This window comes from Vicia villosa, linkage group LG7 (genome assembly GCF_029867415.1).
Source record: "Vicia villosa cultivar HV-30 ecotype Madison, WI linkage group LG7, Vvil1.0, whole genome shotgun sequence".
Lineage (NCBI taxonomy): Eukaryota > Viridiplantae > Streptophyta > Magnoliopsida > Fabales > Fabaceae > Vicia > Vicia villosa.
The window spans coordinates 117,271,522-117,287,251 of record NC_081186.1 but is presented as its reverse complement, the minus strand read 5'-3'; the positions used below and the strand labels follow the sequence as shown (position 1 = coordinate 117,287,251).

At 34.7% G+C, this 15,730-nt stretch overlaps 1 protein-coding gene across 2 annotated transcripts; it reads right to left on the bottom strand.

Moving 5' to 3' along the window:
* Positions 1-8,526: 8,526 nt before the first annotated feature.
* On the bottom strand, positions 8,527-15,091 carry LOC131616691 (MADS-box protein SOC1-like). 2 transcript variants are annotated; one of them, XM_058888101.1, is made up of 8 exons: positions 15,001-15,091; positions 14,311-14,501; positions 10,294-10,378; positions 10,133-10,194; positions 9,933-10,032; positions 9,809-9,850; positions 9,470-9,511; positions 8,527-9,351 (listed from the first exon to the last, which is right to left on the bottom strand). In XM_058888101.1, exons 1-8 carry the CDS (start codon positions 15,001-15,003, stop codon positions 9,193-9,195), a joined length of 684 nt encoding a protein of 227 aa, XP_058744084.1. In that variant the 5' UTR covers positions 15,004-15,091; the 3' UTR covers positions 8,527-9,192. The 2 variants fall into 2 exon arrangements, with proteins under 2 accessions (XP_058744084.1, XP_058744085.1); XM_058888102.1 differs by lacking the exon at positions 15,001-15,091 and adding an exon at positions 14,645-14,937.
* Between the last annotated feature and the right edge of the window lie 639 nt (positions 15,092-15,730).

Sequence of the window (15,730 nt, the reverse complement as noted above, 5' to 3'; positions counted from 1 at the left end):
TTAAACATTTTTTTGTGGATCATTGTTTTCTATATAATTATTGTTAAATTTACAATTAAGTAAATTATTTCATATTTTTCATTTATATTTAAAATTTTACATTTGCATTTGTTAAAATTTTATTTTTTTCTCCAACTTTACATGTCCTTTTTTATATGGTTCTTTATTACACACAAAATTAACACATGAATAAGATAATAATGTTTAATCTTAAGGACCACTTTCAATACAATGCCTATTTTATTTTAAACAATAATGATATTTGAAAACTAAAGTATTTATTTTCAAATTTCAAAACGATTCCTATGGATATTAGGTTTTCAAAGAATTGGGAGTATAACAGAGCAATCAATAAAACTCTAACTCTATTCAAGTAAAACAATTCCTTTTAATTATGCATATTGCTTATAATTCCTTTTATTTATATTATTCATATCATTACAAAAATACTACACCAGAAAAAAAAATCACCCGTGCGGAAGCACGGGTCTCTGACTAGTTGTTAATAAAATGATAACATAAAATGATTATGAAATAAGAGTATACAAATAATAAAAAATATAATAAATGTTACATTTATATTATAAAGAAACGATTATTTTGACACATTGAAAAAATTCAAATGAAGCAGAATTATGGGATTGAGAGTTAGTAAATTTTATAAATTTGATCTTATTTATTTGTATCTCATGCTTCTTCTTTTTTTATTATTTATCAAAGAAGGCTAAATTTCCCAGAGAAAGTAAGCAATCTAATAAGAAATTTTAACAAGCCTAAGAAATGTGATTCAAGATCTAATTTTAACAAGCCTAAGAAATGTGATTCAAGATCTATTATCAATTAGGAAGTGTCCTCAACTCATTCCTTAGGAGATATTAGGAAATACGGAAGAATGTGATAGACTATGCTAGGTTAACTTTAGATCTAGGAATTGCATAAAAAGACAATAAGATAAAACAACTTTTCTTCTTACTTCATAAAGACAACATACAACATATATATAGTAGGGTTTTGCTCTACTAAAAGGGCCATGGGCCAAACAACATAAAATAAACTTCTTCTTAATTAATAAAACTATTAAATGCACCCCCCCTGAACTTAAATGAAATCATTCAGCTTAATAGGTCTCCTTTTAATTCGTTTGGGCCTGGCTTCCTTCGTAACATTACTATCGGGCCGAAAAGGAACCTTGTCCTCAAGGTTCAAGGGAATTGGGCCAACAGGTGACAGCTGGGGTGGGCCGAACATAGATCCATTTGCACTTGGTCCACACGGTTTGCATGCAGAATTTGGGAAAAAAGAAACAGCTGGTTTGGAACACGGTTTTGTGTTGGAAGGGAAGAAATGTGGGACAGCTGGCTTGGGCACGTGAATCGATGGTGAAGGGCTAAGGGAAATCTGAGTGGGTGCATTTGATTGGGCGGAAGGTGATAAGATTTTGTCTGGGGCAGTGTGCACAGCTGGATTCTTGAAGGATACTTGGTTGCCGTGTAAGTGAACGTAGGGGGACCATACTTTTGTACTTTCTGCACGTGACTGAGTTGAGGGTGTGTTAAGTACTCTAACCAAGTTATTATTCATATCTAAGTCTTGCATTTTCTTCTCACTACCTTCCCCTCTCTCTGAAACCGAAAAAACTTTTGCCTTTCCTTTCAAAAGCTTGGTTCTCTGTTCTCCCTTGGTCACTGAAGAGCCAGAACTCATTGTGTTCTTCCCTGTTTCCGCTTTTGAAAACGGTGAGTCTGTGAACGGAGATGAAGATTCGTAACTTATTCCTGTAAATGTTTTCATCTTGTCACTAACGATTTGTTCTCGTACAGGTTTGTTGGAGCTTTCACCTTGATCCAGAACATTACATGGAAACAAAACCAGATCTGGAGGCAAGGGTGTAAGCGCTGATGGAGGGTCGGTTCCATGGTACGCCTTTAGTACTGAAACGTGCATCACCGGGTGGATCCGGGAAGAAGAAGGTAGATCCAAGAGGTAGTTGACAGTACCCACACGTTTAATGACTCGAAAAGGGCCAAAGAACCGTCGGGATAGTTTCTGAGATGTCCGGCGGAACACAGTAGACTGACGATAAGGTTGTAGTTTTAGTAGCACCAAATCTCCTTCCTGAAAGGTAACAGTTCGTCTCTTAGTGTTAGCCTGTTTTTCCATAGCAAGTCTACTTTGTTTGAGATGATGTTTAAGTTCCGTAACAACCTGTTGTTGGTTTGACAGAGTAGTATCCAAGGATGGCTCAGTGGTTGACTTGGTTACATAGTCCAGAAGCTGAGGGGGATCTCTGCCGTACAACGCTTTGAAAGGCGGCATCCCGATTGCAGAATGCCAAGAAGTATTATACCAATATTCAGCCAGATGTAAGAATTTGTGCCACTGTCGAGGGTGATCACTAGCCATGCAACGCAAGTAAGTTTCTAAAGATCTGTTAACCACTTCTGTTTGTCCATCTGTCTCTGGGTGATAAGCTGTGCTATATTTCAGGTTGGTACCTTGTAACTTAAAGAACTGCTTCCAGAAGTTACTCAAAAACAGTGGGTCTCGATCGGAAACGATGGACTTAGGAATTCCATGAAGTCTAAAAATCTCCACCGTGAAACGGGCTGCTAGATCCTTTGCTGTGAAGTGAGTGGGTAACGGGATAAAGTGGACAAACTTCGTGAGGCGATCACAGATGACCCATACCACCGTGTGACCAAAAGAATTGGGTAAGTTGGTAATAAAATCCATCGTTAGTTCTTCCCATACTTTCTGAGGAATCGGTAACGGTTGTAGTAATCCTTTCTTTTTCTGCGTTTCGTATTTGTTCTGTTGGCAAATGAAACAATGTTTGACCATTTTTTTTACATCCATGTAAACACCTGGCCAACAAAAAGACGCGCGAAGCCTAGCTAACGTTGCTGTGACGCCGGAATGACCTGCCTCGGGAGTGTGATGGAATGCCTGCATGATACTCAGGCGCAGCTGTTGGATATCAGGTATAAACACTCTGTCTTTGTAATAAAGTAAGCCACGAGTAAAACGAAAATCACTGTGAGTATTGTTCTGTATGCTTGTAGTGACTAGCTGTTGACCTGCACTATCTGTGTTATAAAACTGTTGCAGGGTGCGGAATAAATCAGGAGTAGGGGACGACAAGGCTAACAGAACTGGTTCCGGCGTTGTAAACTTGCGGCTTAAAGCATCAGCAACAATATTTGACTTACCAGGTTTGTAAAAAATTTCAAAGTCAAAACCTTGTAGTTTCGCTGTCCACTTCTGTTGCTCTGTAGTCTGAATTCTTTGTAGTAATAAATCCCTGAGACTCTTCTGATCTGTGAAAATATGGAACTTCTGTCCAATCAGGTACTGGCGCCATTTCTTCACCGCTTCTGTGATGGCCAACATTTCTCGCACATATACTGATGCCGCCTGCATCCTTGGACATAATTTCTTACTGAAGAATGCAATCGGATGCCCCCCTTGAGACAACACTGCTCCAATGGCCACTCCAGACGCATCGGTTTCAATGATGAAAATTTTTGTAAAATCCGGAAGTGCAAGAACCGGCATGTCGGTCATTCTGTGCTTCAACTCTGTAAAGGCATGCTCAGCCTCTGTACTCCATGTAAACATAGTGGAACGTAACAAGTCGGTGAGGGGAGCGGCGAGAGTGGCGTAATTTTTAACAAAACGGCGATAAAATCCGGTGAGGCCTAAAAAACCGCGGAGTGTCGAGAGAGAACGTGGCTGTGGCCAGTCTAAAATTGCTTTTACTTTTTCCGCATCGGGTGCAACACCACTCTCAGAAATCACATGACCCAGATAATCAATCTGTTTAGCTGCAAACACACACTTAGATAACTTTACAAAAAAAGAATGTTCCTGTAAGAGTTCAAACACTAGCTGCAAGTGAGTTAGGTGGTCAGTAAAATTAGCACTATAAATTAAAATATCATCAAAAAAAACCAACACGAATTTTCTTAGGTAAGGTCTCAATAAATCGTTCATAGCTGATTGAAAGGTAGAAGGACCATTAGTTAAACCAAATGGCATAACTAAAAATTCATAATGACCGTCGAAAGTTCGAAAAGCTGTTTTATACGTATCTCTCGATGCAACCCTGATCTGGTGGTAACCTGAGCATAAGTCTAACTTAGTGAAAATAGAGGCTGAACCTAGCTCATCAAGCAGTTCGTCTATTGTGGGTATAGGAAAACGGTCTTTAACTGTTACTGCATTTAAGGCTCGATAGTCCACACAAAAACGCCATGTCCCATCTTTTTTTTTAACAAGTAATACGGGGGAAGAAAAAGGGCTAGTGCTAGGAGTGATAATGCCATCTTGAAGCATTTGTTGTATTAAAACTGTCATGGCATCTTTTTTTGAATGGGGGTAACGGTACGGTTTAACATTGATGGGTGAGGTATTTGGTAATAAGTTAATATGGTGATCATGTGGTCTTGGGGGTGGAAGGCCTTTTGTGGGGTGAAAAATTGTCTGAAATTGTGTTAGTAATGTTGTAATTGCTGATGGGAGGGTGGTGTGGATACTAGAGAGGTCAAGGGTTGGGTTCTGGGTTGGTGGTTCAATAGGTTCCATTAACATTAGGTGAAAAGAGGCGATGGCATCAGTATGAATAAGGTGGCGCAATTGGTGAAAAGTGGTTTGGGAGGGTGAAAAATTGGTATTACCTGTCAGAGTGATTTGTTCATTCTGATGCTGGAAGGTGAGTGAGGGAATAGAGAAATCAGCTTTGATGGGCCCCAACGTTCTAAGCCAAGCCATTCCCAATACGAGGTCTGCTCCCTCAATTGGTAACAAGTAAAATGGAAGTGTAAAAGGTTTGTTTTGTAACTGAATTTGAACATTGTGACAAATCCCCTCACACTGCAAATGTGAGCCATTACCAACCATCACCGAGAATTGAGTGGTTGGAGTAGTTTTAAGATTAAGATGATGGGCTATTCTTGGTTGCATGATGTTGTGGGTGCTGCCAGTGTCTATCAAAACCATCACTTTGAGACCACCAATCAACCCTTGAAATTTGAGTGTTTGGGGGCAAAATTGACCTGTTAGTGCATTTGGGGAGAGTTGAAAGTAAGTGTCATTCAAATCAGTGTCATTAGTACTACTAATGTTCTCTTCAATTTCTGCCTGCTCATCACCCAAATCTTCATCAGCTATTAGGATCAAAAATCTGCCTGTAGAACATTTGTGACCAATATAGAACTTTTCGTCACAATTAAAACAGAGTCCTTGTGCTCTTCTCTCTTGTAACTGGGCCTGGGTTAATTTACGGATTGGTGTTTTGGGTTGCTGTGTGGGAAAGTTTTTTTGACTATATGGGCTGTTTTGTGTGGGTACGGGCTGGGCCTTGGAATTTGGGAGGGTTGACTGGGGTGGGGTTTGTTTAGGATAAGTTGTTGAGAAAGGTTTGGGAAATTTGGGCTTGGAGTCTTTAAGTTTGGATTCTATTAATTTAGCAAGGCCAATGGCTTGGGATATAGAAGTGGGCTTGTGGATGGCCAATTCGTTTTGAATCTCTAGTTGTAAACCTGATATGAAACAATTTAAAATTGCTTCAGCTGGCAGCCCAATCACCTTGTTGCCCAACTGCTCAAACTTAGTTTGATACTCCATAACAGATCCTAATTGCTTTAATTTGAATAATTCTGCCTGGTGGTTCTCAAAAGTTGATGGGCCGAACCTTAGCTCTAACTCTCTTGTAAAAGACCCCCAAGTAGTTAACAAACGGTTTTGATGCATCCACTTAAACCAACTTAAGGCATCCCCTTTCATATAAAAAGAAATTAGAGATAAACGATTTTCCGGTGGCAAATTATAAAAGCTAAAAAACTGATCCGCTTGAAAAAGCCATTCCAAAGGGTTAGATCCATCAAATAGGGAAAGTTCTAGTTTAGGGGATCGTGGTGGGGGTAAGGTTGGAATCTGGTGGTGTTGTGGGTAGAAATCTGGCTGTGGGAAGGGAATGGGAATGGGCTGGGGTGGTATGAAAACAGATTGGGGGTGTATATATTGGGGATATGTTGTAAACGGGCTTGAGGGTGCTGACGTCACCTGCTGCGGTGCTGACGTCATCACGATGGCAGGTGGTGGGGTAGAAGTCAGGGTGGTAGGTGGTCTTAGAGGTGTGTGTGTTGGGGTGAGATGCTGTGTGAAAGGGGGAGACCCAAAAGAAATAGTAGGGGAATTTTGTGCAGTACCTGAAACAGAACCAGATTGAGCAGCAGCAGCAGTCCCATTAGGCTGTTTTTCCCTTTGCAGACCTGCCTTTTGAATGGCAGCCATAATAGCTTCATACTTGGAATTTTCATCCTCTTTTTCAGCATTAAAACGTGAATGAATTTCCCCTATTTGCTGGGCAATAGATTCTGACATTTGGGCAAACCTCACATCTAATTGCTCTTGAGTTTCAGCCATAGCATTGTTAAGATGTAGTTTAGAAATTTGAATAGCTTCCTCCACAATTTCTTTGGAAGAAGGGTTTGGGGGTTTAGGTGGAGCCATGGAAAAGGAGGGAGAGTATTGATGAAAGCACCAATGATAGACTATGCTAGGTTAACTTTAGATCTAGGAATTGCATAAAAAGACAATAAGATAAAACAACTTTTCTTCTTACTTCATAAAGACAACATACAACATATATATAGTAGGGTTTTGCTCTACTAAAAGGGCCATGGGCCAAACAACATAAAATAAACTTCTTCTTAATTAATAAAACTATTAAATGCACCCCCCCTGAACTTAAATGAAATCATTCAGCTTAATAGGTCTCCTTTTAATTCGTTTGGGCCTGGCTTCCTTCGTAACAGAATGATAAATTTATTGTTGTTTAAATTAAGACTATAATTAGGTATTTAATATGCACAATAGTTGTCTCCGCGCTAAGTATGATTGAATCTGATGCACTAATAGTTTGAGTCATTTTTATGATTCTACGAATTATGGTTAGAAAATTTTGATAGTCAATAATACACCATATCTATTAAAATTTCATAGTCACTCTCCACTACTAAATTTGCAAATTGCTCTGGCCAACCTAGCTCCTGACCATATAACGTCCACAATTCAATGAGAGCATCACATATACCAATTTTACAAGCATAGACCTCCATCCAACTCCCTGAAGAATCTCTAAATAACCCTTTCCAATTGACCATGGTCGCAGAGCGTTTATGAGAAACGTTATATAATTATGCCTAATCCAATTGTTATCAGGATGCTGCCAACGATGATGGCCTTTCCACTTCCAAATGATATCATTCTATGAATCACAGACACCCCGAACACGATTCCGACACTGACATGGTGACAATGATAATAATTTTAAAAAATAAATAAATTGCACATAATCATAAGTGTTGGTGCACCTGTCCACCATCGATATAGAAACTGACATACTTTTTTTAGAGATGTCAGTGCTACATAGATATCAATGCAGAACATGTGTTGGAAAATAATTAAGTGCAATAAACATAACTAACACTACCTCTTTTTTATTTTATTTTCTTCATGCATAATTGTAGATAAGGGTGGCAAAACGAGGCCCGACCCGTTGAGCATGCTTGTTTTGCCCACACTTTAGTACGGGCGAACCAAGATTTTAGGCCCTCGCCCTTTAATGTGATCGCCTCGTCCCGATTTTCATGCGGGCTTTTGTAAGCATGGAAATTAATATAAAATTTTACATTTTTAAGCTTAATAGGTGTTATGTCCGCAGGCTTAACCCGCCCCGCCCTCACTTTTTTGCAGGTTGGACAAAAGTTTTAGGCCCGCATCTTTAACTATGTCCGCTCCGCCCTGCCCCGTCCCATTTTTTTGCAGACTTTTGCGGGGAGGACATGTCCGTTTGCCATCCCTAATTGTAGAGATATGTTATTAATTGAAGAACTCAAAAGAGGATGATTAATTGGGAAAAAAGAATTTTGAAGAAAAAAAAAAGCAAATTTGTAATGTAAATTGTACTATCGCGGTTACAATAAAAATGTATGGAATGGATGCTAATCGAGGCGTTTTAAAATATTTGATTTTGTGTGAATTTGAGGAAAAGGATAAAAACAATAATCAAAACCTCAAAAATTTTAGTGACATTTTTTCATTTTTTGTTATTAAATCAATCACAAAATTGGTCTAAGCAACATGACATTCTACATCTATGTCGCATTGATTTATTGTTAAAATTTGATTAATAAAATTGACGGCAACTAGTAACATGGTTAATACATTTATATAATTAAGGGACTCAATTGATCTTTGTATAAGTTAAGAGATTAAAATAAACACCGAGTATAATATACCTGAAAAAAATGATATTAAACCTAAAGTTTTGATGTATGCAGTATTTATGTTTGTGATGAATAATGTCTGCATTATTTTCTAGAAACATTTTTATGTTTTTTTTTTTAATAAAGCAAAGATTAACAATTTTTCATTTAAAGCGAGATAAGCATTTGTGTATATACAATAAAATGGAAGAAATAACGAGAATATTTAAAAGAAATGCTCTTCTTTGCCAGCAAATTAAAAACAATTTTCTTCAAAAGCATATTAATTTTTCTACCTACAACATAATTTTTAAAGTGCTCTCGTTGTTCTTAGATTTTTCAGAATGTTAGATTCAAGAGCATGTTAAAGAATTATAGAAGGCAAAAGAAAACACTTTTAAAGAACAAATCCAAGACAGTGGTACACATTGATTAAGAACCACACCAATTTAAAACTATGATCTTACCCTTTTTCTTTTTTCTGAACTTTCTAAAAGAACATCATAAAAAGCTAGAGGTGGTAATCACATTAAAAATCCATCCATTACAAAATCTCTAGCACTCAATTACCACAAGATTTCTTGTGCTGCATTTGAGGTGTAAAAAAAGCAAAGAGAAGAGGATTTTTTTTTGCAGACATAAAAGAAATTCATCCTTATAAATTGGAAATCCTTACTTCTAATCTAAGTGCATCAATAGTATACAACATAACCATTTATAACACATGTTTGAGACTATTACTTCATCTTTATTAATTTTATATCATTATAACAAAAAATATTTATCTCAAATTATATGCTATTTTTGAATATTAATAAAGTTTTAATGTTCTCAATCTTTTTTAGTTTATCGTACTCATACAAATAATTTTTCATATGTGGTTTGAGTTTTAACAAATCTCTTTTTAAATATTAGTTAATCCTCAACTTGGAGAAATTCGCCGCGTTCTTGTTTCTGGAAGACCAATGAATAATCCAGTCTCCACATCTGAATTTGGACTACTTTGATCAGTAATACCTTCAACCTCACCAATATTGTCTCTATCATCTTTTTTTGCTTGCTGTGATGAATAACTATCACACTGCAGAAGAATTACATTTTCATTTTTCCATAATAACTGAAAGATTCATAAAACTAAGGGAGAATGTTTCAAGTTTGATAACAAAAAGTAAAAGTTGTTATATAGAAAGTGAATTCACCTTCTCAGAGAGACTAGTATTTTCGGCGAGTAGGGCTTTTTCCTGTATTGCATTAAAATTATGCTTTTAGCAAGAATCTTTTTGATGAAATTGTAGCTTCAAATTGTATTTTCATTGTATGTAAGTGTAACTAACTACAAATGGTTATCTCACAACATTTAATGATTAGACAATATTCCATTTCTGATACGAACCTATAGTTGGTGGCGCAACTGCTATTTAAAACCTTTATACTAATTACCGATTTAAAATTGCGATTGTATCATGTAATGCAGACGCAATATTGCAATTATGCGAACATAACATAAGAAGATGCAAATATAACCACAAACTGCTTACCTTTTTTTTTAGCTGATCTATTTGTTCCCTGTAGACCTGAGTCTGAAAATTTGAAAGCTCATATGTAAAAAAAAAAAAATTGTAATAAAATTTAAAATTATATAGGCTTTCTGATCATTCTAACCTTTTTTGCTCGAATTTTATTTATACTCTTCTCCAACTGTTGCTCTATCTTTTGTAGTTCATTAATTGAACAAGACCCCAAATCTTCTCCTAAGAGTTTCCTGAAAATGTTGCAAATGCAAAATATTCTTTTCAGCGAAATTAGACATTGAATATTGTAATAATATTTGTCAGTATGGATATAAATTGAAGATGTTTAACCGTTTTGAAGTCTCGAGAAGATCAATCTTTTTCATCATGTTTTCTGCTTCTTCATTCAAATGCTGTAATAATATATACATACTTTTCGATATCTATAAATTTTATTTTTAAACAAGCATCTAGATGATAAATAGGAAAACAGTATATGTAATTAAATCAACCTGATTATTTTCAACAGAATCAGATGTTGTTGGAGGATTATTAATCCTTGTATGACTGCGGTATCGTTCAATTGTTTCTAGAATGCTGCAATATCAAAACCAATGTTACAATTTAATTCAGAGTCACAATAAAAAGCTCAAATTTGACCTCAAAGTTTCCCATGAAAAAGCAGAAATGAAATTGGGTTTGATGCAAAGTAGTTCCATCAGTGAAATGAGATTATGTTTGTAACTTAAAGAGTACGCTACAAGTGATTTCTAAAGATAAGATTATTTTGATTGCAAAAAGAAAATAATTGCTGTGTTAAACAAAATAATTTATTTAAATTGTGTCTTAATATTGAGGTTACATAGCTTTTTGTTTTAATTACCAGGGTATGACAAACCATACCGCCCCTAAAAAATAGGGCATTACAAGAAATTATACAAAATAAACATGTACATGAATGTGCACTAGATCCAAATATCTTTTTTTTAGGTTTCCTCTATCTAGGTTGTTGATGGTGAGCTAGAGCGGTGCTACAGTGATGGGTAATCACGAGACAAGAAATTATACAAAATAAATATCTACATAAGTGTGTGCCAGATCAAAATATCTTTCTTTTAGGTTTTCTCTATTTAAGTTGTTGATAGCGTAGTATAGTGGCGATAAAGTGATGGGTAATCATGAGGAGAAAACATTCACACGACCTAGATATTTACTCGAATCAGACTATAATACCACTAACGAGTCATCATGAGGGGGGAAACATCCACATTGATTCAACCACCTAAAGGTTAAAGACTCACCCGAACAAGTAAAAGAGACATCAATTATTTACCAAAAACCTTAAGGTGATAGGTGTATGGATCCTCTAATTTATAAAATGCTCAACCTCCACTTTTCCAAGCAATGTGGGACTTACACAACTCACACGTATTTTTCAACATATAGGGTCATAGCATAGCAGTACAGGACCTTACACCACACTTTTGGGTTGATAACCTCTATCTGTAATAGTGGAAACAGCGACCGCTATTTGTGAAGTCCTGACGGTGCAATAGCAGTTCAGTAGCGGTTTATAGACCGCTATTGTGAAGATGAGGACAATATTGTTTGTTTGAATTTTTTTAAAGGGAAAATTGCTATTTTCCCTTTAATTGGACTACTATAAAAGCTCATAGTAATGCTTTAGGTCATTTTCAGTTCTCTTCACTCAAATCAATAAGCAGTGGATATAATTTGTTGTCCTCTCTCGATGCAAATTTTTTTCTTCCACATTCTTCTCAACCAAAAAATTAGCAATTGGCTAAAAGTTAGCAAGTGGTGGATCTTTCTCGTCCATTAATTCTTCCACATTCCTCTTCACGTATTCATCTTTTTCTTCACTTTCTCATCTGTTCACATCTATTTCTCCTCTGTTTTGTTGATTTCTCATCTATTAGCAATCATGACATCATCTTCTGGAATTTTAATAAAAACTTTCGATAACAAAGGTTTTTACAAACCTATTGATGACAATATTGACATCGATTCCCAGTGGAACCCCTATAAAGACCAAAGCAAAAAGACTATTGATTGTGATTTTTGTGAGCACCGGTCAACGGGAGAAATAACACGAGCTAAGAAGCATCAATTGAGAATATGGGAAGAAGTTAAAGCTTGTAGGAAAATGCTGACTGACATTAAAAAAGTTCCGCATGACATATAAGATAAAAAAACACGCTTCTTGTGATGCATATATGGTTGATGTTAATGTCAATGAGGAGCATGTAGATGTTGTCCATGAAATATCAAACCTTCGGACATGAAAAATTGCTTCAACGGATGTTGCCAGAAACAAGAATATGCTAATGGCCTGATGGATACGATATTGTTTCAAAATCCAGAGGTATCTCATAAAAAGACATTGTCATTAGCTAAAATACAAACATCCATTAAAGATTATTGTGTAAAAAATGAATTGGCAATAAATAATCAATACATTGCTTGTTTCTTCTATAAAAATGATTTGTACTTTAAGGTTGTGTAATCTAAAAGCTTCAAGTTGAATATTGAGGGTGTTGGAAATTTAGGACAGCATGTGAAGCCTCCTAGTTACCATGAACTTAGAGCTCCTTTACCCAAAAAGAAACTAGAGCTCAAAAACACTAAGTTACAAGGGCAAGTAATAAAGAAAACTCAATTTGGATGCTCTTTAATGTTGGATGATAAAATTTATGCTCAATGCTCCAAGTGGGGGTATGTTTGTAAGGAGTATTGATAGTTCAAGCTACATGAAAAAAGATTGACGATATTTCATTAGTTGGACTCATTTGTTTAAGATATTGGAGAAGAAAATGTCATCCAGGTTCTGAATGAAAACGGTAGCAACTACGTCTTGATAAATGTTATGAATGGTTGCAACAAAATGAGGGTGAAAAATGGAATATTGGAAGATGATTTGATTTCTGAAGAAGAGGGTTTGACTTAGGAAGTTGTTGGTAATGGTGTTGGGACTAATGAACTAGCAAGAGATAACAAGAATAATTCTAAAGGCCTGATGGATACGATAATAAGCTGTTGATCAATGGATACTTGCTACATTAGTGTCTAATGAAGATGAGGAGTTGCCGATGGAAGTAGAAGAGATTGAAGTTGAATCAAGTGATGAGCAAGATGATATTAATATGGATGAACTCAGAAGTGAAGATTAGGCAAATGTGATTTATTTATGGGTAATGCTAACATGTACCATAAGGGCACATGTTAAGAAATCCATTAATAGAAAGTTTGTCTTGAAAAAATGCAATGAAATCACTAATTTTAAATTTTAATAAAAATATTACACAATTTTCGATAAAAAATTTCTTCATTTAGCTCTTAACATGTGTCCTGAGCGCACATGATTACCCTTTATTTATTTAGTTTACGTTTAGAATTTGGTTTAGTCATTTTAAGCACATTTATAATTTGATTTTTATGGAAACTTATATTATGGTCCTGTTAGAATTTATGTATTTGTTGCAACTTTTGTTTTTAAGGCATTATGTATGTTGAAACTTATTTTAAGTATTTATGGATTTTTAAGTATTTACTTTGGTTTTTAAAGCTTACAATAGCGGTCTTCCCGTTATCCGTTGTGTAGCTGTAGCATTTTTGGAGTCCGCTATCAGAGATTGACAATCTAGTCCTTTATTGAAAGTAGTCCTAGTCGAAGAGTGTTGAACATGGTTTTAAACTTTTAAATTGTAGTTGCGCTCACAGATCACAGGTGTGGTTTCGGTCATAGTTGTTATTGAGACGTGCATTGTGGCTTTTGCAGCATGAATTTAACTAAGAGGTGTTTGAAATACACACCTGAGAAACACTTATTGTTAAGAATTTTTATTATATTAAATGGAAAATGAGTTTTGATGTTCTAATTTTTTATTTTTTGATAAAAAATAATTAAACAAACATAGGAAAATTTGTCAAATATGGTCGTTAATGTGGTCGTACGCGTGTTGTAAAATTACCCGTATGTAATCACGAAGACTAACGCATCTGCAATATTGCGGGCGCAATTATCCTTGCAGAACACAAAAACCACAATTTAAAATCATGGTATTGAATACTAATTGGATACATTTTCTAACTGTGATTTAAATATTGATTAGCTATATTGCCCCATAGTAGGAGTCTGGCACTCTGGCTCATTCTACTAGATCCCTATAGTGTGAGATCAAACTTATTTAGATTATTTCCATGTTAAAATATCTCTGTCTCTTTGTACTTTAGATACTCAAACTTATATACAAAAGTTGAATTTATCTTTTTATACTCAACCTCTGAGATGCATAAGTTTGATAGTACTACTACACATTTTCTAATAGATCACATCACCAAAATTAATTAATAGAGTTGCATTTTCCGTTTTATTAATTAATATTAGAACATCGCATTATTTTTAATAAAAGAAAAGTACAAGAATAAATCAATAAATAAAAACCTTATCAAATTCAATAACACACAAATTGAGAACAAAGTAGCTAATTAAGAAAATCTAAAACAAGTACCTTGAGCTAGCAAATTCATAAAGTCTTCCTCTTGGTGAGAAAACAACAAGAGCAACTTGAGCATCACACAAAACTGATAACTCAAAAGCTTTCTTCATCAAACCATTTTTTCTCTTTGAAAATGTTACTTGTCTACTTATTGGGTTCTCTATACGCTTCATCTGTGTCTTCCCTCTCACCATCTTAATTTGCTGACATCACAATAACAACAACAAAATAGTGGTATGAAATTATAGAAAATACTTATAAAGAAAAAGGATGAAAATACTAGATTTTAAGATCTAGAAAGATGGAGAAGAAAAAAAAATGAAAGAGATCTATTAGAATCACTTACCAAGCAATATAACCAAATTCTTAAGGCTTGAAGAAGCAAAGAAGTGGGAAGTTCATAGAAAAAGTAGATTAAAAAAAAAGTTTTCAACGAAAAAAGTGAGATAATTGTCAAAATATATTGATGAGAAAATGAAAGTGTGTAAAATAGATTCCTAGGACGAAAAGGGTCTACATAAAACCTACATTAAAGATTCCTAGCTAGACAAGCAACTTCAAAAGGAAATGGATAGGAACTAAGGGTTGAGTCTAAAAAAGGGTAAAAAATAATAAGAGCTAATCAATAAAATGAAGAAATTGAGGTAAGTTTGGATTTGACTTTCTTTTTGAGATGAGAGAGAAAGAAATATACAAACCTACCATTCCTTATTAATCAACCTCATCTCATCTTGTTTAGGTGAAATCAGACACTACTTGGCCAAAAAGAGAAATAAGACACTACACAAACTTGCCAAATTTTCTATTAAAGGAAAAGGATAAAGAATATGTATGTATTTATTATTTATTAAAAATTTGTTGAACTAATTTAAAATTTATAGTAAGCAAAAACTTTTAAAATTATAATAACGATTAATGATTAATTATCCTAAAAATATTTATGCTATACAAAATTAGTATTTACATGTGTTAAAAGACGAAACAAAAATAGCAAAACATAATTCAGACGCGTTAAATTAAATATTTGATTGTTATAAAACAATATGATATAATTTCAAAAATGTTTGTTTGTTATTTTTTAAAAAAGAAAACAAAAGACCAAATACACATCTATTATGTTTGATTTTTTAATAATTAAAAATTATTAACAAAATTAAATCAAATGAATAAGAAAAGTACAGATATATGTTTATTTCATGGTTTGCCAACTCATTTCCCGATGTAAGGACTCAATTACTTTCTACTAAATGGTCATTTTTACTTGGGTTTTAGTTACTAATTAAACACATAATTCATCGACACAGCATACATACACATCCGGTTGCTATAACATAATATTACTGTGCACAGAATCCAAGACAAATTTAATGAAAATACATTGACAGCGTAAAATAGTTTTACACTGTCAGTGAAATCATAACCGTTAATTTTT